The sequence below is a fragment of the Pituophis catenifer genome, unplaced genomic scaffold (assembly GCF_029215685.1).
Source record: "Pituophis catenifer annectens isolate HBS135680 unplaced genomic scaffold, rPitCat1.0.hap2 SCAF_2, whole genome shotgun sequence".
NCBI classification, from domain to species: domain Eukaryota; kingdom Metazoa; phylum Chordata; class Lepidosauria; order Squamata; family Colubridae; genus Pituophis; species Pituophis catenifer.
The window spans coordinates 16329035-16353773 of NW_027256882.1; the positions used below are offsets into that span (position 1 = coordinate 16329035).

The window sequence follows — 24739 nt, forward strand, 5'->3', positions numbered from 1 at the left end:
ATTTCTAAATTAAGCAACGGTGAAGCCAGTGATTTTAAAAAAATGAATGAATATGTGAAAAGATAGTGGAGGCGAAGTATTGGTTAATATCATCCTGAGGACAGTGACAGACCTCTGCAATGCCGTAATTTGGGGATGTGAAAAGAGCCTTAAACTGTTGGATTTGAATTATCTATTTTGGATTTTTTTTCTTGTATTGATAAATATATTATAACTATTCTGAGCTATAAGGCAAGAGAGCTACGTTGGGGCATGCAGAAGATCTGGTTGTTACCCATTACGATGATGGGAATTAATAATCCTGATGAAAGCCACAATTACAACTATATGGAATACAATCATAATGTCACTCGGGTGGTTGTTTTTACTTTTATATATATATGAGGATATTCATTACTGATGGGGGCAGATGATGACTGAAGACTTTGAACAAACTGTTGCACCAGGATGCTACGTTACCCAATTATGGATGAGGGACTCAACAATCCAGTGGAAGGACATCAAAGAAGATATTATATGGATTATAAATTTAAAGTTATTGTCTTTTTTTTTTTTTTAAATAACGGAATATATACATATATATATATATATATATATATATATATTAGCAGAGTGGGCAGTGGATTGAAGATATTAAGAATTGTTGTGCATGATAATTTTGTAGGAAAGTGGGTGGAAATATGTTAGTCTACTGATGGATTAGCTTAAGAAAAGGGATGTTTAAGTGATATATTTAGGGTAGTGGAGGAAATGGATAGAGTTGAATAAATGTTAAATTAGGATTTATGGGGAAGGCTGCTTTGAAATGTTATATTAATATACACAAAGAATAAATGTTAAAGTAGAATCTATTATACAGTCTTAAAGTGGAAGGTTGCTTTGAAATGTTGTAATAATACATAGATATAAGTTTTGGGGAGGACAAAAAGGGCAGATTATTGCTAAATTGGGAGTTATAATAATATTATGCTAAACTAGAAGTTATCATACAATGTTATAGCAGACTGCTTTTTTTTTTTTTTGAAATGTATGGTAAAAGGGGAAAGTAACAATATTAATAATATTTTTAGTAAGTAAGGGTCAGTATATAGAGGAGGGAGTAAGGCGATGGTAAAATATTATGTAATCTGTTATGAATTAGGTTTTTGGTGTGAAGAAGTCACGGGGGGGATGGGTGGCGAGGGGGGGTTAGGGAGGAGGGGGGGAAGGAAAAAAGGGGAAAAAAATTGTATTTGAAAACTTTTTCAATAAAAAAAAAAGAAAATAAAGTAAACTAACTAATATAAACAAAATGGTTGGATCTATTGTTCCATTCACTTGACCAGATAGAGAAACACAAACACACACACAAACCTGTGCCACTTTGTAGGTGCCTACTAAGGTTGACATCTGGATGGAGATATCACTGGCAGCTGCATCAACAAGAGCCAAAAGGTTGTCCTTCCTTCCACAGCTGTAATTGGGAACATTGGCATCTCCGGTAGAGAGCATGTCCAGCAAAGCTTCTGAAGTGCCAATTGTGTTAAAATAGTCATTCTGGATGTTGTAGCCAAGGGTGACATTTTGCAGGTATCGTTGAGTCTTGATGACCTCTTCAATGGTCATAATGAAGCGGAGGATTCTATCCATATCATTAAATGTCTTACTGTAAAACAACGTTCAAGTTTATTTATTTCTCTTTGGATCCTCACGCTAATACTGGTCCATAACAATGGGCAAATAATAGTCACCCATTTTATTATTGTTCAGAAGATGGAATTGAGATTAACAACCACCAGGGTTAAAAGTTACAAATATATCATTTTTGTAGTAGTGCTGACTTTCATTTCTCCAATAACTCAGTTTCAAACTAATTGAATCATTAGAGTAGAACCACCATAAAAAGAAGAGGCTTTTTCATAGATGCCCAGGAAAAGCGATTCTGCAAAGAACTCATCCTCTCTTTCTATAAGAATCAGGGAACGGCTATCAATGAGATGTTATCAAAGTATGGAAAAGGGTTGGGCAGAGGAAACTACAGCTCTTTCCATCATTATTTTAAAGAAAAACTAGCATTCAAGTGATAAACTCTGCATTGGACGGGGGGGGGGCAATATGGAATTCTTACAGGTATTTTCTTTGCCTCATCTCTGGACTTGAGTCTCTTCCGCAAAAGAAGACAAAAGAGGGAAGCCGTGGAAATCAAAAGGATTCAGAAAATTAGAAAGGTCCTGTAACATAAGAGTTAGGGAAATAAAAAGAACAGAAGTGTAAATGGAGGGAATGTAAATCCATCACACACATTAATGACTTACGAGTGAGACTTTTTATTTGGAGCCATGTTGAAAGACAACATTTCACGCAATATTCTCGTGGCACAGAGGACTACACCAATCAGATGGTCTCCTTGTCTATAATAGCTCCATGGATAGGTTTCATCCCGGTGCTCCAAACTCAGTGGGCACTTCAGTCTAAGCTTCCCGGAGACTTGCTGGGGCACCAGAAACATCAGAAGGATAAAAAAGAGGTCCATAATTCACAGGGATGAATCAACCCCTTTCCTATTTCTAAACAAGAACATGAAGAGTTAGAAGTACACTCTACAAGATGGAAATGTCAGGGGCTTTCCCAATATAGATAGAGACAAACTGGCTTTTGTCTTGAAAGGAAAGCAGTGTACATTCAAAAGCATAGTCTCTGCCTGTCCCAAAACTTGTGCCACACAGCCTGTGATTTGATGCATATATTCTTTCCTGATGCAAGACTTTGCATGTTGCTTCAGTCTAATGTTTACATCAAAGGTAGTCACTGGAGAAGCAGCAGCAGATGTTCCAAACTCAGAATTATGATCATTACACTGAGAAACAACTTCTCCTCTTGGGATCCTAAACTACTTCACGGTCCCATCTGCAGAGGAGAAGCTGGAGAAAAGGATGTTAATGAAAAATCCCAGATATGTTGTAAATCAGAGGTCCAGGCTTTTGCTCTGTTTCATGAAGTCTCCCAAGATGTCTCTAAGATGTCTCTAAGATGTCTCTCCCGACTTCGTAGAGAACTTTATTTTTTATACAGTTTTACACAAGCAGATAAAAGGTAGCACAGTAACAGTATTCTGATTGGATAGAAGTTATTCACCCCCCTCTCAAGTTGCCATTTTCTCTAGCTTATATCAGATCATCCACATCCGAGCCAGTAATAAAGTAACGCAGTAAGCAGGAAAGACCCACAGATCACCAGCCGGCAGTGTGCTGCTACAGCCTGGTACCGTGACCCTTGACCCACTGACCTACACAGATACACCCTTGGAGACCCTGATCTCTAGTGGTTATCCTTCCTGTCACGACTCATCCAGAAAATAGATGAAGATATATCAGCAACCAGGTAACTTTTGCTGTCCTTCAAGATGGTCTCTCCTCCAAAGTCTCTTGGGCAAAGTCATCCAGAGCTATGGAGGCACTCAGTCCCTTGAACCCTGTCTAAAGTTAAGACTAGGGCCTCTTTGTGATTTTCTTTTATTTTAAATCTTTGTTTATACATCTTAAATTGGAGCTGATTTTAAAATTCCTGAAGTATCTGAAGTGAAATTCCATTTCCCATCTGTTCTAGAAATAGAACAGATCAGAAATGTCAGATTTTGGATGAGAGGTGACTAAAAGACAGGAAAGTGATATCTTGTATCATTGAGTAAATAGGGAGAAAGTTAAATAAAGTTAAAGGAGGGATTTAAAGTTTCTTTTTTCCCTTGACACTCTCTGTGTTGTCTTTCCCTATTCATGTAAGACACTAAAATCCTCTATATTTTGAAGTTTCTTGGTTTGTCAAATAAAGAGTGGGCTGTGAGGTCTGCAGGTGAGATGGTGGCAGTGCCTAAAGTGTAGCCCACATCCACCCAGAAGCTAGTTTGAGGGGACCAATTATGATTAATGGTGATCTAAGTGATATCTAGAAGGGGACAAGAGAAGGTTTTTCTTTGTCTTGAACTGTTGACTTGTCATGGGCAGGATGAAGTAGAGCAGAAGGGAGGTTCCGTTAGGTTAGTTGCCTAGCAACAGAACAAAGATCCCGATCAGTGACAGTTGGCTGCAGCAACTGTCAACTTGGAATCTAACCTGGCAGCAGCCATTTTTTTTTCTATTCCACATGGAAGATTCAGAAAAATTCAGCCCTGCCCACCATGGAGGAATTGGTTGGTGAAATGGACAGAATTTGTTGAGATGGGCAAATGGATTTCTTTTACAGGTAATCCTCAATTTACGACCTCAATTGAGCCCAAAAGGTATGTCGCTGAGTGAGAAATTGGTTAAGTGAGCTTTGCCCCATTTTATGACTTTTCTTGCCACATGGCTAAGGGAATCACAGTCAGTTGTCAAGCATCCGAATGTAAATCAAAATGTGTGTTCAAATGCTGCAAAGATCATAAGTGTGAAAAATGGCCATAAGTCACTTTTTTTCAATGCCATTGTAACTTTGAATTGTCATTAAGTGTTGTAAATCAAGGACTACCTGAATGAAAGGGCGATGTACCTTTATTGGTGACTGAAACACCTTTAGTGTCTTTTTGCATAAAAAGTCCACAAAAATCCTCGTACGACTTATTCTTTTAATGATTGGACAGGATAGACTATAAAAAGAAGTTAGTTACAATGTAACAAGAGAGAGAGAAAGAGAGAGAGAGAGAAGTTAAAATATAATTGTACTTATAATTACTGTGAAGAATATTGGAAGTTACTTCTTTATATTTCTATAGCTTTATTTATATCATTCTGTTTTTTTTTTAAACCAGAATTTTTTTCTTGGTGCGCTTTTAGCTTTTATTTGTTTTTTTTCTCTCTGTTTCTTTTTGGTTCTATTCTAATCAGTTCACATTAGCTTTTATTAGGAGAGCTCCACCCAGTGCTGCAAAGACCTCTACTTCTTTTTTGCCATCCAAGAGATCAACCAGCATTTCCACCTCCTTCCAAATGTCCACCTGGGTTAAATTCTTCATGACAATTATTTGAACCCCAGAAGGACTTGGGATGCTGTGCTGGACCTGCTCTCTGCTGGGGAGGTCAAGGTTCCTAACTTTAGCTGTAGAAGGCAGAAAGAGCTTTTTATTGTCCTTGAAGGGACCGAGACTGACACCTTCTCTCAGATTGCAGCCCTGTTTGCCACCTACAAAATCCTACAGGTATGTGGGATTAACATTAAGTTCTGTGTCCTACATGGCACAGGGATCGGTAGAAAGAGGTGCAATGACAGATCAGAATGAGCAGATAAGCACTCCCACCGCCCACATTTCTATCTGCAAGAGGAGAAATCATTTGCTTCTTCATAACATCTACCATCTTTATAGTAATTTATAATAATGAGCCATGATGGCACAGTGGATAGAATGCAGTATTATGTTGATGGTGCTGAGATCTTGGGTCCAATAGGAAAAAGAATCCCAACTGCAGATAAATTAGCATACAACTAAAATAATGACATTTTTACAGCCCCCACTGCATTTATACAATTATTTCTGCCATATCAACAAGGTTCCCATTGTACAAACGTCATGTTTAAAATATTTTGGTGGGGGCATTTTCAGGGCTCAGCTAAGGGCACAGGATAGATCTGATGATTCAACTACTCAAAAGAGCTAAGTCTCCATCTTGCAATTAGCTGGAAAAGGAAGGAGGACACTATTTTCTGACTGGCCTTTAATTTTTCCAAGCAAAATCATTGGTCCACTCATGTATGGATAACATCTTGCATCATATTCAAGGTTTCAACTCTTGGAAAATTTTGAGAGCAAAAATTCTTATGTTTCACATTTCTGCATTTGTTTTGGCCATAAGCTGCTTCTTTGTATTCAAGTCTGGCCTCAGAATGATAATGTAGCACTTGGGGATGAAGATGCAGCCCAGCAGACCAGCACTGGAGGACAAGATGGAGAAGACCTGAACGGCCACCATGTATTTCCCTTTGGTGCTCAGATAAGTGGGCACAAAAGTCATCCAGACACTGCAGAAGACCAGCATGCTGAAGGTGATCAGTTTGGCTTCGTTGAAAGCTCCAGGCAGATTCCTGGCTAGGAAAGCCAGTGTAAAGCAGATGGCAGCCAGGAAGCCCAGATAACTGAGGGTAGTGTAGAACATGACAACAGACCCTTCGTTGCATTGCAGGATGATCACTCCAGGCTGGGAGTGAAAGTCAGAGTCAGGAAATGGAGGAAAAGCTCCAAGCCAGATGGAGCAGATGATAATTTGCAGAGCAGCGGAAGAAAGGATGATGGAGTTGGCCCAGCTCTTCTTCAACCACCTTTTAAAGCGGTTTCCTGGTTTTGTGGCCAGGAAAACAAACACAACTGTGATTGTTTTGGCCAAAAGAGAAGAAATAGCCACTGAGAAGATGATGCTGAAAACCATTTGTCGGAGAAGGCAGGTGGCTTTCCTTGGTTGACCCATGAAGAGAAAAGGCGTCAAGAAGCAAAGCAGGAGGGAGACCAGGAGGGTGTAAGAGAGGTCCCGGTTGTTGGCTTTGACAATGGGAGTTTCTCGGTATTTCATGAATAAGATTAAAACAAGGCCTGTAGTTAGGAACAAGAGTAGGGCAACAGAGATGAGGATGAAGCCCAAATATTCTTTATAAGACAAGAAGGTTGTTACTTTGAGGAGACATTGAACTCGGACCTCATTTGGATATTGATCATCTGAACACTTGGTGCATTTTTCTGTATCTGAGAAAATAAAAAGACAATACTTCCTTAAATTTCTGTCCTTTACATTTCAAGGAATACCTTCTTGAGAGAACAGCAGCATTTTCCAAGATGTATTTCTTAATATCTCCTCAGGAAGAAGGTAGGAAGAACATCATTTTCTAAAACATATAAAGCTAAGGTTCTATGAAATTGGGGAAAATCTTATGACTTTTTCTTTGCTTTCCTGTGCAATCTGCAGACTTTTCATAGTAAACCAGATTATTACAGGTAAATAATCAATTATAAACAATCATATTATTTTACGGCACACTTTTGGGGTCCTTCCAGATGGTACTTCTTAGTACTCTGAGCACTGGGCTTAGAGTATGTCTATCTTCTGAAATGTAATTGGCTGGCAGAGAAAGCTAATCCTGCAAATTATCTGGAATGACTATGGGACCAGAGGTAATATTGGTGTAACGAGATGCATCAGTAATTGTCCACACCACCTCATTATGAATCAGTGATACCTTCCAGTGATCCAAAAGGGGAGGCTTATTGAAAGAGCATTGCAATAATCCTTTCAGGAAATGGACCTAAGACAATTCTCTCAGTTTCTATAAATGTTCATAGAAAGATAAATGTGGAAAGGCAGATCCAAACTAAAAAATGGAAGAGGTATTTTGTTTGGCAATAACAAAACTTGTCCAATATGCCATATTCTCCAATCCTTATCAAGGTCTCTACTATTTTTCATTTTGATAAAAAAAAGTTGTGCAATTTCAAAATATACAAAAAAATCAGTTGAAGTTAATTTTATCCTTTAACTTTGACTTTAGTGAAAATTGTGAATCCACTTCCACAAGGGCTGTCCTTTCCTCCAGTGTCACCCACCTTCCTGAGTGGAGATGGTCCCCTCCGGACAAGGAACACAGTCATAACAGCAAAATGGCTCTCCTTCTCGCTTCTGCTTGACAAATCCAAGATGACATTTTTCCACACATTTGGACTGAGGAAGAGACTAAATAGAAAAACAATGAATTCCAAAGAAAATATGTTAGCACTAACCATCCTGACATGCTGACATGCTCTTGAAATAAGAGTAAAAGTGACTGCTCAGTTTCTTGTACTGTAGTGATGTGAGATAGAGGCCTCAGAAAATGTAAATCAGGAATCTTTTGCTGCAGCACATATGAGCCACATGTGGGAATGTCTAAGGCCCAGCTAGGTATCCAAGATAAGATCCTTTCTGCTGAAGAACTACAATTAGGTAACAACAACTGCCATAGAAGAACAAAATCATATTTGTTATTAATTAAATTTGGAGCCTCCATTCCCCCCTCCCAGTGATTTAAGGTAGTTAACAAAATCAACAATTGTATTCAAGGGGTTGTAATGGGTAACTCTGGTCAGGTCTGGGTTGCTTAAAAATGTCTTTCCTTGCTGTTTAATGGGACACTGACCCAATCATTGCAAAATTCCAAAGTTTATTTCTTACTGGAACCAAAACCATTCAGTCTAAACCTGAACTCAGGGACTGGTCAACAAATATGCCTTCTTGTTTGGTATTTGAGGACAAGGAAGAAGCAAACCATAATCCCTAGCATTTGAAAGCATCTCTTATCATTTTCATGCAGCTTCTCCATTTCAATACTTATTTATTTATTTGTAATTAAATTTATATTATATTATATAGCTACAGTACATAGGCTTAGCCCAATTAAATGGGCTAAAGGGTCAAAACCCTTTGGAAAATAGAGAAAAGACATCAATATTTCTTCTACCCTGTTGTGCAACTTTAGCCATGACATATGATCTTGGTTGATAATAATTCTCTGCCTTTCCAAAGTCACCAGTTGGTCTTTCATGAGATTCTTCTTACGAAGAAACACCCAGCTAATGAGCTTCAGATCAGCCTTTACATCAACATTTTGGTCCAAGTACAATTTGAAATTGGAAAAATTGCAGAACTCATTCTTCTTCAGATAGGGATGAAACTAGAATGGGAATATCAAAGAATTTCAAAAGCAACAATTTTGGTAACTGATCACTTTTTTGTCTGTTCTAAACGGAATCTTTTTTTTACAGTCATCTAATTTCCAAATATTCTTAGTAGGGAGAACACATTGCTATCTTCAAAAAATGGAAAACCAGCAAAGTTTGTCAATTATATTTTGTCAATATATGTTCTGAAAACAATATAATTGACAAAATTTGTCAATCATAGGAAACTTTCTGAATCAGGTCACAAATAAATTGCACAAACATAATAATTATGAATTCCATGGGAACAAGCAATTAGCCTACATTAAGAGAATATCTATCTATCTATCTATCTATCTATCTATCTATCTATCTATCTATCTATCTATCATCTATCTATCTAATCTATTTATCTATCATCAAATTTGTATGCTTCTCATCTTGCAATGCAAGACAATCATGCATATCTGAAAGTACAAATATCCCATCAACTCTTTTTACACTTGAGAAGTTATGGTGGATCCTGTCTGAGTTTCCATCTCGGCCTATTATTCAGTTGTGGGCTCCTCTTCCCCTTCTATGGTTACACATTTTTAAAATATTGTGAGAATGCTGGTGATGTAACTTGATTTTAGCAAAGGATTAATGAACTAATTTGTGATGTGATAATTAGAAACCTACTTAAATGAGGAATTGATGGTATAATAGATGGTTTAACAATTAAGTGACTAAAACTGACTTTGAAATTATATTCTTTTAAAAAAGATGAAGCTTTCAAAGAAACCTTTATGATTTTGTGATAGAGAAAAGTACATAAGTAAAATCCAGTAGAAAAATATCTTATTTCAGCAACTACAACAGACTTGAGCACCTCATATAAGAACAAAGCTGAAGATAGGAGCTACAATGTTGACCTTTTATTAGCATTTCATTTGAACTTTTCCCATATAGTTAAATACATATAGTGGTCACTGATCATAATAAATTAGAATTGGTAATATATTAATTTGATTTGATAAAAATCATATAATTAATTTCACGATAATGTCATTCATGATTTTGATGAAAGGGAATTGAAAGGCTAACAATTGATAGCTGATATTAAATTTGGTGTCTAAATGTATAACTTAGAAACAGATATAAAATGATGTTATCAAAATGACCTGAAAAATAATAATCCCTGAATGGAATAGAAAGATAAATGTGGAGGGACTTCCGGCGGCGATCTCAGCGCGTTAGGGACGAAAGGGGCGACCTCCGCTCCTGAGTTCCTAACAATCCCGCATCTGGAGCCGAAATAGGCGCTATTGATCTCGTAGTGATCAATAGTTTAAAGGGGAACATCTTAGGACCTCAGAGGAGATCGCAACTTCTCTGAAGGTACAAGATTAAGCCCTTAATCCAGTGTGAGGAAAAACCAGCCTTACGGGACTGGCCAGAGGCGCTGATAACTGTATAAGAGGGAAGCGAAGATTGAAAACTATAAGAGGTCATCAACAGAAGACTATTATCTAGAAAAACCCAAAAAACTACCTGATAATAAGAAGCAGCGCTGGTGGAAGAGAAACCCGAAAAAAGAAAGAGGATAAGCGGCGACGGAAGATAGATCGGAACGGAGCCATTTTGAAAGTAAAGTGACAGCGCAAAAATCTGAACAGCTGAGTGTACAGTGAGAGCGGAAGAACGGAAATCTCTATGAGCACTGCGACGAGAATAGTGAATAATTTTAAAAGATTTTGATACTATTATTGGACTTTATGAGTGTGGACTGGATTGAGCGGAGACAGTTGGACAAATAAGAACAGAACGCGCAGCATTGGAGCGAGCGGAGAGAGCGTGTGCAGTGTGGAGCGCCGGAGATCGAAGGAGAGGAGAGGAACCTGGACGGATCTCTACAAATTGATTTTACCGATGTGGAGTGGCCAGAGTGGATTTATAAATTAATCGTATTGGACTTTACTGATGTGGAGTGGCCAGAGTGGATTGAATTAGATAATTCGACGAAGGAAAAGTTTGTGGGAGAGTGCGGAGAGTTGGGACAAACCTCGGTAAAACTTGGAGTGGATTTATACAAACTATCTTTTAGTAATATTTCTTGCGAAGATTAGGACACAAAACTGATACAAAGTGTGAGGGACTTTGATTATTTGACTACTAGAGACTGAACTGTTTGGATTGAATAATTTAAATATTGACTAATACCTGATGAACCAGATGATAAGGACTTAAATAGAGGATATAACATTACACTCTTGGGATTGGACTCTAACAACAGGAATACAGAGGACTACAGATTAAATTGGATCGTGGAATAATTAAAGTGAATAGGGTGACTCAGACCTTTGGAACCGTATTTGGTTGGAAGAAAGATAAGTTTACATAACACTAAGAAAGATAAGAGACTATAATCAATGGACAATATATATATGCTTAGCTCGATTTAAGTCTATTCTATTATATATCATAAGATACTAGACTCGGAAAATAACCTTTAATAACTTATTAGTTTTCTCTGAAGTAGCTTGTCTAATTTGTCTATTTGAAATTAATTAAACAATTATAGCATATTATCTTTAATTATATTTAATCAATTTATTCATATACAGTAAATGACTTTAAATAATTAGATAGAATTATAATAATTAAATTGATATTGATACTATTTTAGAACTATTATAATAAAATATATTTTATTTTGTAAGTAATTGAAGAATAAGGTAATCAATGAATTGTTAGAAGTTTACTTTTTCCCCGTTGTTTCCCCCTTCTCTTGCTTCCCCCCCCCCGCCTTCCTTTTTGCTGCTTTCCCAATATTGTATTACTAATCAGAAATACTCTGAAAAAATCTTGTAAAAATAATCCTGCATCCAGGTTATAAACTTTAGACGTGAGAATTTTATGAAATTGTGGGCAAAAATAATAAGCAAAATAGATATGGCAACCTCAAACATACCAACTACTATTAAATCAACCAAGAAAATACCCCCAACCCAAACACTATTGGTGGCTTCCCCGGTCCAACAGAAGACAGGGGAAACAACAGATAAAGAAAAGACCAACATAGGTATTCAAAACATCCAAGCTGCCCTTGCAATGATTCAGGAGGGAATGAAAAGGATGGAAGATAAGATGACCCTGAATCATGATGAAATGAAAAAGAACCATGAACAAATGCGATTGGATGTAGGGGAAATTAAAGATGAGATTAGAAATATAGATGAAAAAATAGAGAAAATTCAACAAAATATAACCGAAAACGAACAGAGAATCCATAAAGTTGAGGAGAAGGCGGAAGCCACAGCTACCAGGTTGGAACAGATGGAGAACCAACAAGCAACAAGAAGTCGAGACACAGAAGATGCACTGACATTTCTCGAAATGGAAAAGGCATCTTTCTACTTAAGATTTCAAAATATAGAAGAACAGAGAGAGGAAGACTTGGGTGAAATTATGGTTGGAATCTTGGCAGAGGCGACACATAAGGATAAAGATGAAATAAGAGGTGGTATTGACGAAATTTACAGGGCCTTCACAAACTATGCCAGAAGAAACAAACTCCCTAAAGAAGTACACATCAGATTTACAAAAAAAACAATGAAAGAAGAAATATACCGAAAGATGAGAGAGGAGACAGTCATGTATAAAGGGAGGGAAGTTCTGACGCTAAAACAAGTACCGAGAAGGGCCAGGGATAGGAGAAGAGAATATAACTTCTTAACCCGACAGTTGAATAAACTCAAGATTAAATTTAGATGGCTTATACCAGAAGGAGTACTCGTTTCTTGGGAAGGAAGAAAATTTCGAATCGACACCATAGAAAAAGCCCAGGACTTCGCAGACCAACATTTAGGATATGAAGGAGAACAGGAGAGCAGAGGAGGCAGAGAAGATTCAAACCCCAGTGACCAAGAAGAGCAACCAATAAATAAGGAGGACAAGGAACGGAAGAAGGGAAAGCTGGGGAAGGAGGAAATGACGGGGATCACACAAAGAGTCACAAGAAACACATCAAAACTCAAAATAACAGACAAATAAACAACACCAGGAATGGAAGAAGAACTAAAACTCATCTCTATAAATATAAATGGACTAAATTCACCAAGCAAAAGACATCAGATATTCACTAAACTGCAAAAATTAGGAGCAGATATAATCACCTTACAAGAGGTACACATAAAAAAACAACAGAAAAAATTACTCGAAAATAAAAAATTAGGAGTAATGTACACATCCTTAGGTGACTGTAAAAAAAGGGGAGTGGTAATATATGTTAGAGACCATATAAGAACAAAGCCGATATATGTGGACAAAGAGGGTCGAGTCTTAATAATAGAAGTGAAACTGGAAACAAAAACAATATTGTTAGTAGCCATTTACGCCCCAAATGGAAACCAAATAGATTTTTATAAAAAATTACACGATAAATTAAAAGAACTGGATTATGAAAATATCTGCATTGTCGGTGATTTTAATGCAATTGTCAACACACGAGAAGACTATTATAGTAACAGGAAGAACAAAATCAAAAGGAAGACACTGCCACAAACATTTAAGAACTTGGTACAGGAAATGAGTCTACATGACACCTGGCGAGAATTAAATACTACAACCAAACAGTACACATACTTTTCTGGCCCACATCAATCGTGGTCAAGATTGGATATGGCATGGATGACACCCCAACTAAGTAAAGAAATACATGACATAGAAATTATGCCTAACACATGGGCTGACCATAACCCTATCAAAATAATTTGGAAAGGCTCCCGAAAACAGAAAAGATGGAAAATGGATACAAGTATTATAAAGGAAAAAGAGTATCTACAAATGATGGAAAAAGAGATTAAGATATTTTTCCAAATTAACACAAAGGACCATATGTCGTTACAAAATTTATGGGACACGACGAAAGCATATATTAGGGGCCTAACCATTGCATACGTGGCAAAGAGGAAAAAAGAGAAACAAAGAATCAGGAATGACTTATTGGAAGAAATCAAGATAGAAGAAACTAAATTACAACAGCACCCTAATAATAGGATAGCACAGCAAAAACTTAATTTGGCTAAACACAAATTGAATTTGACCACAAAAGTTGATTTGGCACAAAAAATAAAAATGGCAAAACAGACCAACTTCGAACACGCAAACAAAACTGGACGCTGGTTAGCCCATAAGTTAAAAAAGCAAACAGACAAAAGAATTATACACCAACTCCAGGACGAATCAGGAACTTTATTCCATACACACGTAGATAAGAAAAACATAGTCAAAACATTTTTTCAGAATCTCTATCGGCAGGAAGATGTCCCCGAAGACCAAATTCGAAAATATCTTAGTAAAGTGAATATCACACAATTTGAAGAAGACCATAGAGAGACCCTGAATCGCCCCATAACAATGACTGAATTGATTGAAGCTCGTAAAAAACAAAAGAACAATAAAACTCCAGGACCAGATGGAATTCCTACTGAATTTTATAAACACTCCCAACAAGAAATAGACGAAATATTGCTACAAGTCTTCAACGCAGCACTATTGACAGCTGAAATCCCAAAATCATGGACAGAAACTATTATTACGTTAATACACAAAGAAGATTTAGACCGGACCCAAGTTAGGAATTACAGACCCATCTCATTACTCAATGTAGACTACAAACTATTCATGTCAATATTAGCGCAGAGACTTAAAACAATAATTCATAAATATATACATACAGACCAAAACGGCTTCATACCCAGGAGGCAGATTAAAAATAACTTGAGAACGATCATAGATATACTGGAATACTACGATAAGAAAATAGATAAGGAAATAGCTTTAATATCTCTCGACGCCCAGAAGGCCTTTGATAATTTAAATTGGTCATTTCTTACATCACAACTTGAATTAATGAATTGCGGAGAGAAATTCCTTAAATTGATAAGAAAGATTTACTCCTGTCAAACAGCCAAAATTGCAATAAATGGTGACATGACGCAAACTTTTGACATCCAGAAAGGCGTACGACAAGGTTGTCCCATGTCACCTCTATTATTTATAATCGCACTGGAAGTTTTATTAACGGAAATTAGGAAGGAAGAAGACGTGGAAGGCCTTAAGATTCGGGGAGAGGAGTATAAATTGCTTGCCTTTGCAGACGATGTGATCTTCATATTGGAAAACCCAATACGATCTGGAACCAGGTTGATGACAATGATAGAGGAATACGGGGAAGTTGCGGGCCTCAAAATAAATAAGCAGAAGACGAAAGTATTGACGAAGAATATGACCCAAACACAACAGTCGAAATTAGAACAAGAATTAGGACTTCAAATAGTAAAGAAAATAAAATACCTAGGTATTTGGCTGACAGCAAAAGCAACTACAATTAAAGAAGATAATTACACCAAATTGTTAAAACAAATTAAAAAAGACTTAGAAATTTGGAGTAGATTACAACTCTCGTTGATGGGCAGAATTGCCTCAATAAAAATGAACATATTACCAAGAATACTATATTTATATCAAGTGATCCCAATACACCCCGGAAGAGATTTCTTTAAGAACCTCAACAAAACAACAATGAACTACATATGGCAGGGAAAGAAGGCCAGAATTAAAATCAAAGCTCTACAGGATTCACGGGACAAAGGAGGCCTAGCAACACCAGATTGGGAACTCTACTATAAGGCATCAGGATTGACCTGGATTAAAGAATGGATGAAACTGGACAACAAAAGAACTTTATATTTAGAAGGCTTTGACTTAATAAGAGGATGGCACGCTTTCTTATGGGACGGATCGGATAAGAGACACATGTACTTCCAAGGTCATATAATTCGAGCTTCATTATTCAAGATCTGGCAGGATATCAAGAGAACTCACTATACTAAAATACCAAAATGGTGGTCCCCGATGGAAGCATTGATATATCCCAACACTCTCGAAATAGGAAAAATGATGAGATACCAAGACTTATTGAACCATGAAGGCGAACTCATCTCAAGACAGCAACTCCAAAACTCCGGCATAAATATCGATTGGTGGCCCTATACTCAAATACACTCAAGACACATAGCAGATAAAAAGCAATATGGAATCTCGAATAATTTGAACGAATTGGATAAGATTTTACAAGGCCCAGAACAAAAAATGATAACCAAATTATATAACTTCTTACTTAGATATAAATTACTGGAAGAAACAGTAAAAGAAAATATGATAAGATGGGCCAGGGACATAGGGCACAACATCCAACTGGCAAACTGGGAGAAATTGTGGAAACAGAACATCAAAATGACAAGAGCCATACCCTACAAAGAAAACCTCATAAAAATGTTTTACAGATGGCATCTAACACCAGCCAGACTAGCCAAAATATATCCAAACACCTCCCCACGCTGTTGGAAGTGCAAAATAAAAAAGGGGACATACTACCATGCCTGGTGGAAATGTACAAAGGCCCAACAATACTGGAAGGACACAAAGAATATCATTGAAGAAATAATAAACCAACAAGTAGAAAACACTCCAGAATTTTTTCTATTTGGAATGATAACAACACAACACAACAAAGAGACAAAATACCTCATCATACATATTTTGACAGCAGCACGACTACTGTTTGCGCAAAACTGGAAATCAGATCAACTCCCAACCAAAGACAAACTAATCTCAAAGATAACAGAATGTGCCGAAATGGATAGACTGACACTAGAACTCCAAGATAAAGAAGAAAGTGAATTCTATCTTGTGTGGCACCAGTGGTATCAATGGCTGGAAAAGAAAATCAGTACAAATATAGATGAAGGAATATAGGGTAGAAAAAATAAAACCGGAAATAAATAAATAAAGAGGAGATGCAAGATTATTTCTAATCTAAAACATCTGAATTGACGATGTATCACGTATATATTATATTATAAAGCAATATATATTTTGATGATGACCAAAGCATATATGTAAAATGTGGTGTGGGTAGGTTGGTGGTGGGAACTTGTTATGTCTTTGTAATGTCTTTTTTGTATTTTTTGTATTGTCTTCATATATATGTTTAAAACTCAATTAAAAAAAAAAAAAAAAAAAGAAAGATAAATGTGGAAAGGCAGATCCAAACTAAAAAATGGAAGAGGTATTTTGTTTGGCAATAACAAAACTTGTCCAATATGCCATATTCTCCAATCCCTATCAAGGTCTCTACTATTTTTCATTTTGATAAAAAAAAGTTGTGCAATTTCAAAATATACAAAAAAATCAGTTGAAGTTAATTTTATCCTTTAACTTTGACTTTAGTGAAAATTGTTCTGGATGAATCCACTTCCACAAAGGCTGTCCTTTCCTCCAGTGTCACCCACCTTCCTGAGTGGAGATGGTCCCCTCCGGACAAGGAACACAGTCATAACAGCAAAATGGCTCTCCTTCTCGCTTCTGCTTGACAAATCCAAGATGACATTTTTCCACACATTTGGACTGAGGAAGAGACTAAATAGAAAAACAATGAATTCCAAAGAAAATATGATAGCACTATCCATCCTGACATGCTGACATGCTCCTGAAATAAGAGTAAAAGTGACTACTTAGTTTCTAGTACTATAGTGATGTGAGATAGAGGTGAGGTTATGAGAACGTGTCCCTCAGAAAGTGTAAATCAGGAATCTTTTGCTGCAGCACATATGAGCCACATGTGGGAATGTCTAAGGCCCAGCTAGGTATCCAAGACAAGGTCCTTTCTGCTGAAGAACTACAATTAGGTAACAACAACTGCCATAGAAGAACAAAATCATATTTGTTATTAATTAAATTTGGAGCCTCCATTCCCCCCTCCCAGTGATTTAAGGTAGCTAATAATTAATATCAACAATTGTATTCAAGGGGTTTTTAGATGAAGTGCCGTCTTACAAGCCAAAGCCCAAATCTAAATAATATTTCCTTTTAAATTGTCCATCATTACTTCAGATATTAGGAAAGGCTTTTCTTTGAGTCAAAATCATGTTTTATTACTTAGTTTCCTGGGTCAGGGCATTATCTCTCAGCAGTCCAATCATTTTGACACCATGTTGACAAAAAAATTCTTGGACGTCCTTCATAGGAGCAGAAGGCCTATTTTGCTATCTCAGAGAAGTGAGAGATTGTAATGGGTAACTCTGGGCAGGTCTGGGTTGCTTAAAAATGTCTTTCCTTGCTGTTTATTGGGACACTGACCCAATCAGTGCAAGGTAAATCCTAATTCCAAAGTTTATTTCTTACTGGAACCAAAACCATTCAGTCTAAACCTGAACTCAGGGACTGGTCAACAAATATGCCTTCTTGTTTGGTATTTGAGGACAAGGAAGAAGCAAACCATAATCCCTAGCATTTGAAAGCATCTCTTATCATTTTCATGCAGCTTCTCCATTTCAATACTTATTTATTTATTTGTAATTAAATTTATATTATATTATATAGCTACAGTACATAGGCTTAGCCCAATTAAATGGGCTAAAGGGTCAAAACCCTTTGGAAAATAGAGAAAAGACATCAATATTTCTTCTACCCTGTTGTGCAACTTTAGCCATGACATATGATCTTGGTTGATAATAATTCTCTGCCTTTCCAAAGTCACCAGTTGGTCTTTCATGAGATTCTTCTTACGAAGAAACACCCAGCTAATGAGCTTCAGATCAGCCTTTACATCAACATTTTGGTCCAAGTACAATTTGAAATTGGAAAAATTGCAGAACTCATTCTTCTTCAGATAGGGATGAAACTAGAATGGGAATATCAAAGAATTTCAAAAGCAACAATTTTGGTAACTGATCACTTTTTTGTCTGTTCTAAACGGAATCTTTTTTTTACAGTCATCTAATTTCCAAATATTCTTAGTAGGGAGAACACATTGCTATCTTCAAAAAATGGAAAACCAGCAAAGTTTGTCAATTATATTTTGTCAATATATGTTCTGAAAACAATATAATTGACAAAATTTGTCAATCATAGGAAACTTTCTGAATCAGGTCACAAATAAATTGCACAAACATAATAATTATGAATTCCATGGGAACAAGCAATTAGCCTACATTAAGAGAATATCTATCTATCTATCTATCTATCTATCTATCTATCTATCTATCTATCTATCATCTATCTATCTAATCTATTTATCTATCATCAAATTTGTATGCTTCTCATCTTGCAATGCAAGACAATCATGCATATCTGAAAGTACAAATATCCCATCAACTCTTTTTACACTTGAGAAGTTATGGTGGATCCTGTCTGAGTTTCCATCTCGGCCTATTATTCAGTTGTGGGCTCCTCTTCCCCTTCTATGGTTACACATTTTTAAAATATTGTGAGAATGCTGGTGATGTAACTTGATTTTAGCAAAGGATTAATGAACTAATTTGTGATGTGATAATTAGAAACCTACTTAAATGAGGAATTGATGGTATAATAGATGGTTTAACAATTAAGTGACTAAAACTGACTTTGAAATTATATTCTTTTAAAAAAGATGAAGCTTTCAAAGAAACCTTTATGATTTTGTGATAGAGAAAAGTACATAAGTAAAATCCAGTAGAAAAATATCTTATTTCAGCAACTACAACAGACTTGAGCACCTCATATAAGAACAAAGCTGAAGATAGGAGCTACAATGTTGACCTTTTATTAGCATTTCATTTGAACTTTTCCCATATAGTTAAATACATATAGTGGTCACTGATCATAATAAATTAGAATTGGTAATATATTAATTTGATTTGATAAAAATCATATAATTAATTTCACGATAATGTCATTCATGATTTTGATGAAAGGGAATTGAAAGGCTAACAATTGATAGCTGATATTAAATTTGGTGTCTAAATGTATAACTTAGAAACAGATATAAAATGATGTTATCAAAATGACCTGAAAAATAATAATCCCTGAATGGAATTTAAAAGAGAAACAAGTACAAAGTCTTCAACATAGAAGAAGAAAAATGTGGTTTTACATTATATTCTGTAAACCACCTTGAGTTGCCATGGGCGAATAGCCGGCAATATAAAGTCAATAAATAAGTAAGTAAGTATGTGCATAAGTAAACAAATAAACAAACAAACAAACAAACAATAAATAGAAATGTAGAGCAAGAATGATGAATTATTTACGAGACCACCTTCTGCCTCCGATAACCTCCCACCGGCCAACACGCTCCCACAGAGAGGGTCTCCTCGGGGTGCCGTCTGTCAGGCAATGTCGGCTGGCGACCCCCCGGGGAAGAGCCTTCTCTGTGGGGGCACCCGCCCTCTGGAATGAGCTGCCCCCAGGGATACGACTAATCCCGGATCTCCGGACCTTCCGCCGGGCCCTGAAGACGTTTTTATTTCAGCAAGCCGGGCTGGGTTAAAAATTTTTAATTGGTGAATTTTATGGGTAACGGGGTTTTAAATTGGAGAAGCCTAAGATAATTTAATTCTGTTTTAATGTATTTTAATATTTGTATTGTGTGTTTTTAATTTTGGCTGTTCACCGCCCCGAGTCCTTCGGGAGAGGGGGCGGTATAAAAATTTAATAAATAAATAAATAAAATAAAATGAACAATATCAAACTTGATAAAAATATTTATGAAAATGATCTCAGAATAGTAGTTGATTACAAATGTAAATGTGAATCAGCATGTGATGTTAATGGAAAGAAAGCAAATGCCTCCATGAGTATATCAGGAAGTGAATGTTGGGTTTTTGGGGAGAGATGGATGGAAACTAATCAAGGAAAGGAGCAATCTCAAATTAAGGAGAAACTTCCTAACAGTGAGGACAATTAACCACAACTTCAGAAGTTGGGGATGCTTCATCACTGGAGGTTTTTAAGAAAAGACTGGACAACCATCCGTCTGAAATGGTATAAGATTTCCTGCTTGACCATGGGGTTGGACTACAAAATCTCCAAGGTCCCTTCCAGCTCTATTCTGATTGATTAATTGATTGTTTGATTGATTTTCCAACTAATAGAAGCTCTTAGGTGGAGAATAACTGAAAGATGTTACACAAACACTTAAGATCCATTCAATGTTATTTTAGACAGGGGTATGGAAAAAATGAATTAGGTTACAAGAGACAAGATTATGACTGAATAAGAGGGAAAAAGTCTTAAAAGAAGTGAAGTTTTACTGTTGAGCCAGAGAAGCAGAGAAATTCAGCCATCTCTTCACTGAATTTCTTAATGGAAGGACCGAGCAGCCATGAGTCAGAAAAGATTTAACTGGAATTTCTGCAGGGAAAAGAGGTTGGATTAGATGATCTAAGGGGCTCCTTCAGATTTATTAAGGTAAAATTCTATGATGCTAATCACAAACCCATACATGCAGGAATTTATTTAAAAATGTACACATCATTTAAATATTAGTAGTGCTTAATATCAATCTATTTGTCATAGTTCCCATTCTTGTGAACATTATTGCCTGAGTGATTAGATTGGCAAAACATGTTGGAGTCCTGTAACACAATTAGATTGATATGGTCTCCATCTTTTCCTTTTGAATTCCTTTACCAAAGGAACTAAGTCCTTGTTGGAAACCCATACCTGCCATGGCTGCAGCCTTGGAGTCCCCAAACTCCCTTTGCCCTCCTCCCTTCTCCTCCTGGATCTGGAGGAATACGCTGCATTCAAGGCATGGTCCAGAGTCTTAATGGCACTGTAAAAATGGTGAAAATTCGTGCCCCACACCATGTTCTTTTTCTTTTGGGTCCCCAGTGGTGATTTCTCAGTGCATCTTTTCCGGCCTTTGACAGAAAAGACATGTTTTGAAAAAGAACAGACATATGACTGATGCCCAGAGGGTGGATCCAGATAGAAACCACGTATAAAGGAATCCTTTATTGGCTGCTTTTTTCCCTCAAAATAAACAGTCCAGATACTATTCACGTATTTGAGAGCACTGTGGTCTCTCAGTGGATGTAGTCCAATGAGTGTTGTGATCCAGACTTTCCCTTCAATATGTCCTGGCAAACGCCTAAGTATTAAGTGAAAAGGAAGAATTCTTTCCAAAACGGCACCATATTCCATGTAGTGAATGTAGACATTGACTTGTCTCCATTTAGAGAGGGCATTGCCATGGAGTGCTGTAAGTCGGGTTGTTGAGATATATTGTGATATAACAACACAGATTCCATTCTTGACAAGCAAAGGAGTAAAGATCCTCATGAAATTCTCTCCATTTTCTGTGTCTGAAGCAAAGAGACCAACCAGAGTCCATTTGAAATAGAGGAGCACTTGGACAATTCCTGGGTAGAGGATCCCTTTTTTGGGAAAAAGCTGGTGATAAAAGGGCAATTGACTCTTATCATGCAGCGAATCTGAAAATAATTCAAAATTGATCTGAAAAAGCAATGAAGAATTGGTACATTTGGGGTGAGATCAGTTCCAAAATATTAGCTTTAAACAAATCCAACTTGGTTCTCATAAACTTATTAGAATAGTTTATTATTGATTAGTCATTAACCCATATGAAAATAAAGAATAAAAACAATATAACATTAGGAAGACTGTGTATAACCGTGATGGTCCACCTATGGAACGTGTGCCAGAAGGGGCACATAGAGCCCTCTCTGGGGGCATGAACGCCATCTCCAGATGCTCTTCTGGTTTCCAGCGCATATGTGGTTTCTGGCATGGATTTCTGGCCAGCTGGTCTTCAGAAAATGGCCTGAAAACAGCCCGAAAAATGGCCTGAAAATGGCCTGAAAACAGCCCCCCAAACACCCAAAAAACAGGCAAGTGCATGCCGGCCAGCTAGTCTTCAGTTTTCCAGGATATTTTTTGAATAGTTCAGCTGAAAAAAAATCTTTCACAATGGTTTTATTTCTCTTCAAGCTATTTATGATGAATTTCTTCAATGGCCATGGTGAAAAAGAGTTCTTCAGTTCCAAAATGAAAATATGCTTGGATCTATCACATATCAACCCACCACCCCATTCAATTTACAAAAAATAAAACATAAACTTACAAACCTGAGGGACTTTGTAGATGTTTCCTAATGTTGACATCTGGATGGAGATGTCATCAGCAGCGGTATCAACAAGAGCCAAAATGTTGTCCTTCCTTCCACAGCTGTAGTTGGGAACATTGGCTTCTCCAGTAGAGAGCATATCCATCAAGGCATCTGAACTCAGAAGTGTGTTCAAATAGTTGTCATGGATGTTGTAGCCAAGTGTGAGATTGTGCAGAAGCCTGGAAGTATTGTTGATCACTTGAATATTAAAAATGTAGCGTAGTGCTTTAAAACTATCAAAAGATAAACTGAAGTAAAAAATGTTCATGTTAGCATCAACATCATTAATAGCAATTACAAAAATGCTTTTCCAGTTTAATCATTTTTGTCTTCACAAGCCTTCTGAGTTTTAAGCCAACACTGATCCAAAATCAAATACAAATGACAGTCACCCATCACCATTTCATTTTAATGAGTGCTGGGGAGATGAGAGGGAGATTATACATGTAACAATCACAAAGAAAGCAGCAGTTCCAAGCTTCATCTGCTGAATAACTAGCATGTCACATGTAAATGCCTTATTCTCTAATATGTAAATAGTGTATGAACGGGGTATCAGGGGTTAATTTATTCTTCACTTCTTAATGTATTCATACTTTACCACTCCCACATCTAGCTCCACCCATTGTATATATAAGGAGCTGCACGCACCCATTCCTGGCTTCTATCTGTGAATATTCAGTGAATATAGAATGCCTAGTGTAAATAAAGAGAGATATATTTGAACTCTTAACTCTTACTAGATTTATTGAGTCTGATCCTGAAAATATTGCAACAAGCTGGTAGCAGAGGATGGTTGATTGACTCAATAAAAAATTTAAATATGTCTAAGAGAGATAGGCCCAACACCAGGGCATACAGCAAAGAAATGGAAACGGATCAAGAAATAATCGATGAATCCACAAACGCGATTTCGAGAGAATCTGAAGAATACACCACTGAAGACGAAGAAATAATAAATGAAAATGATGACCGAGAGGAAATCAAAATAGAAAACAACGAACTCAGGTCAGAGATATTAAAACTATTAAAAAGCCAGAAGAATGATGAAAGCCTCATCGCGAACCTCCAAGATATGCTGAAAAACAGCGGAGCAGCGAAAGAGAAGCACATCACTACTGAAAAGCCAAAAGATTCAAAAATAGTGAGTGATATGATTACAAAAAAAAAATACCATGAAGAAGAAAAACGGTGATCCCGCGCAAAATTTTGAATGGCAGCCATCTTGGTTTCAACAGACCTCCAGGGTGAGCGAAGCAGAGCCAATCAGAAAACTCGATTCAAAATTTCTGGCGCGAAAAACATTACTAGACAGTGAAAACGAAAAAGAAAAGTCAAACATCTCAGAAGAATCAGAATCGGAAAGTGAAGGTGATTCAACAGATACTCAAATAAAATCAGCAATGAAAACGCTTTTTGCTGCATTTGGGCCGAAACTAAAAATTACCAAAAAGTCAACTAGAAAGCAAGCGAGCAAGCCAACGCCTCAAAATCTACCCGCTCCCATCCTGACAACGAGAACACCGACGCCTGAACCCAGAGAGCCCTGCAGATACCGCCCCACGCCACAGACCGATGTAAGCACCAACGCTCTCAAAAGAAGAAAAAGAACAGCCGCCATCGTCAGGACTCCCAAGATCGAGCCAGAGACCGATTCGTCTGAGGAGGAGCAGAACGAGCGAGCCGCAACGACGAGAACCTCTCACGACGACTCCAGGGACGAAATGGACAACGCGCATGCGCAAGACTACGCAGACGGCCCAGGAAGACATGAGTTGCTGAGAGGACCGTGCAGGCTCGTTGCGAGCATTCCCACGCCATTTTGTAATTTCCAGCATTTACGAGATCACGGACTACCTCAGGTTGTAAGTAATGGACCCAATAATATCGGAAATTTGCCCAGTGACTTCCCAAAGCTGAGGATAGATGGCATTAATTTACAAGAATGGTATCAGCAGCTCCAGGTTGTCTTTATGAAAGAAAACTTACTGTTTTTTATCACTAGTCCCCCAAAAAGACCTTGGACTCTAAAATTAGACTGCTTACACCATAGAGCATTTTTCTTATTAATTTCTAGTGTATCTCCTGCTATGTATCACAGCATTAAGCAAAAT

At 37.1% G+C, this 24739-nt stretch overlaps 1 protein-coding gene across 1 annotated transcript in view; it reads right to left on the bottom strand.

Moving 5' to 3' along the window:
* Window positions 1–5771: 5771 nt before the first annotated feature.
* Window positions 5772–24739, bottom strand: part of LOC139309900 (vomeronasal type-2 receptor 26-like) — a 48459-nt gene continuing 29491 nt past the window's right edge. Inside the window, exons 4-8 of the mRNA XM_070934087.1 lie at window positions 22585–22858; window positions 21158–21952; window positions 18144–18356; window positions 16966–17092; window positions 5772–6682 (exon numbers count right to left, since the gene is read on the bottom strand). Coding sequence (XP_070790188.1) covers window positions 5772–6682; window positions 16966–17092; window positions 18144–18356; window positions 21158–21952; window positions 22585–22858 — 2320 coding nt within the window. The remainder of the gene's footprint in view (window positions 6683–16965; window positions 17093–18143; window positions 18357–21157; window positions 21953–22584; window positions 22859–24739) is intronic.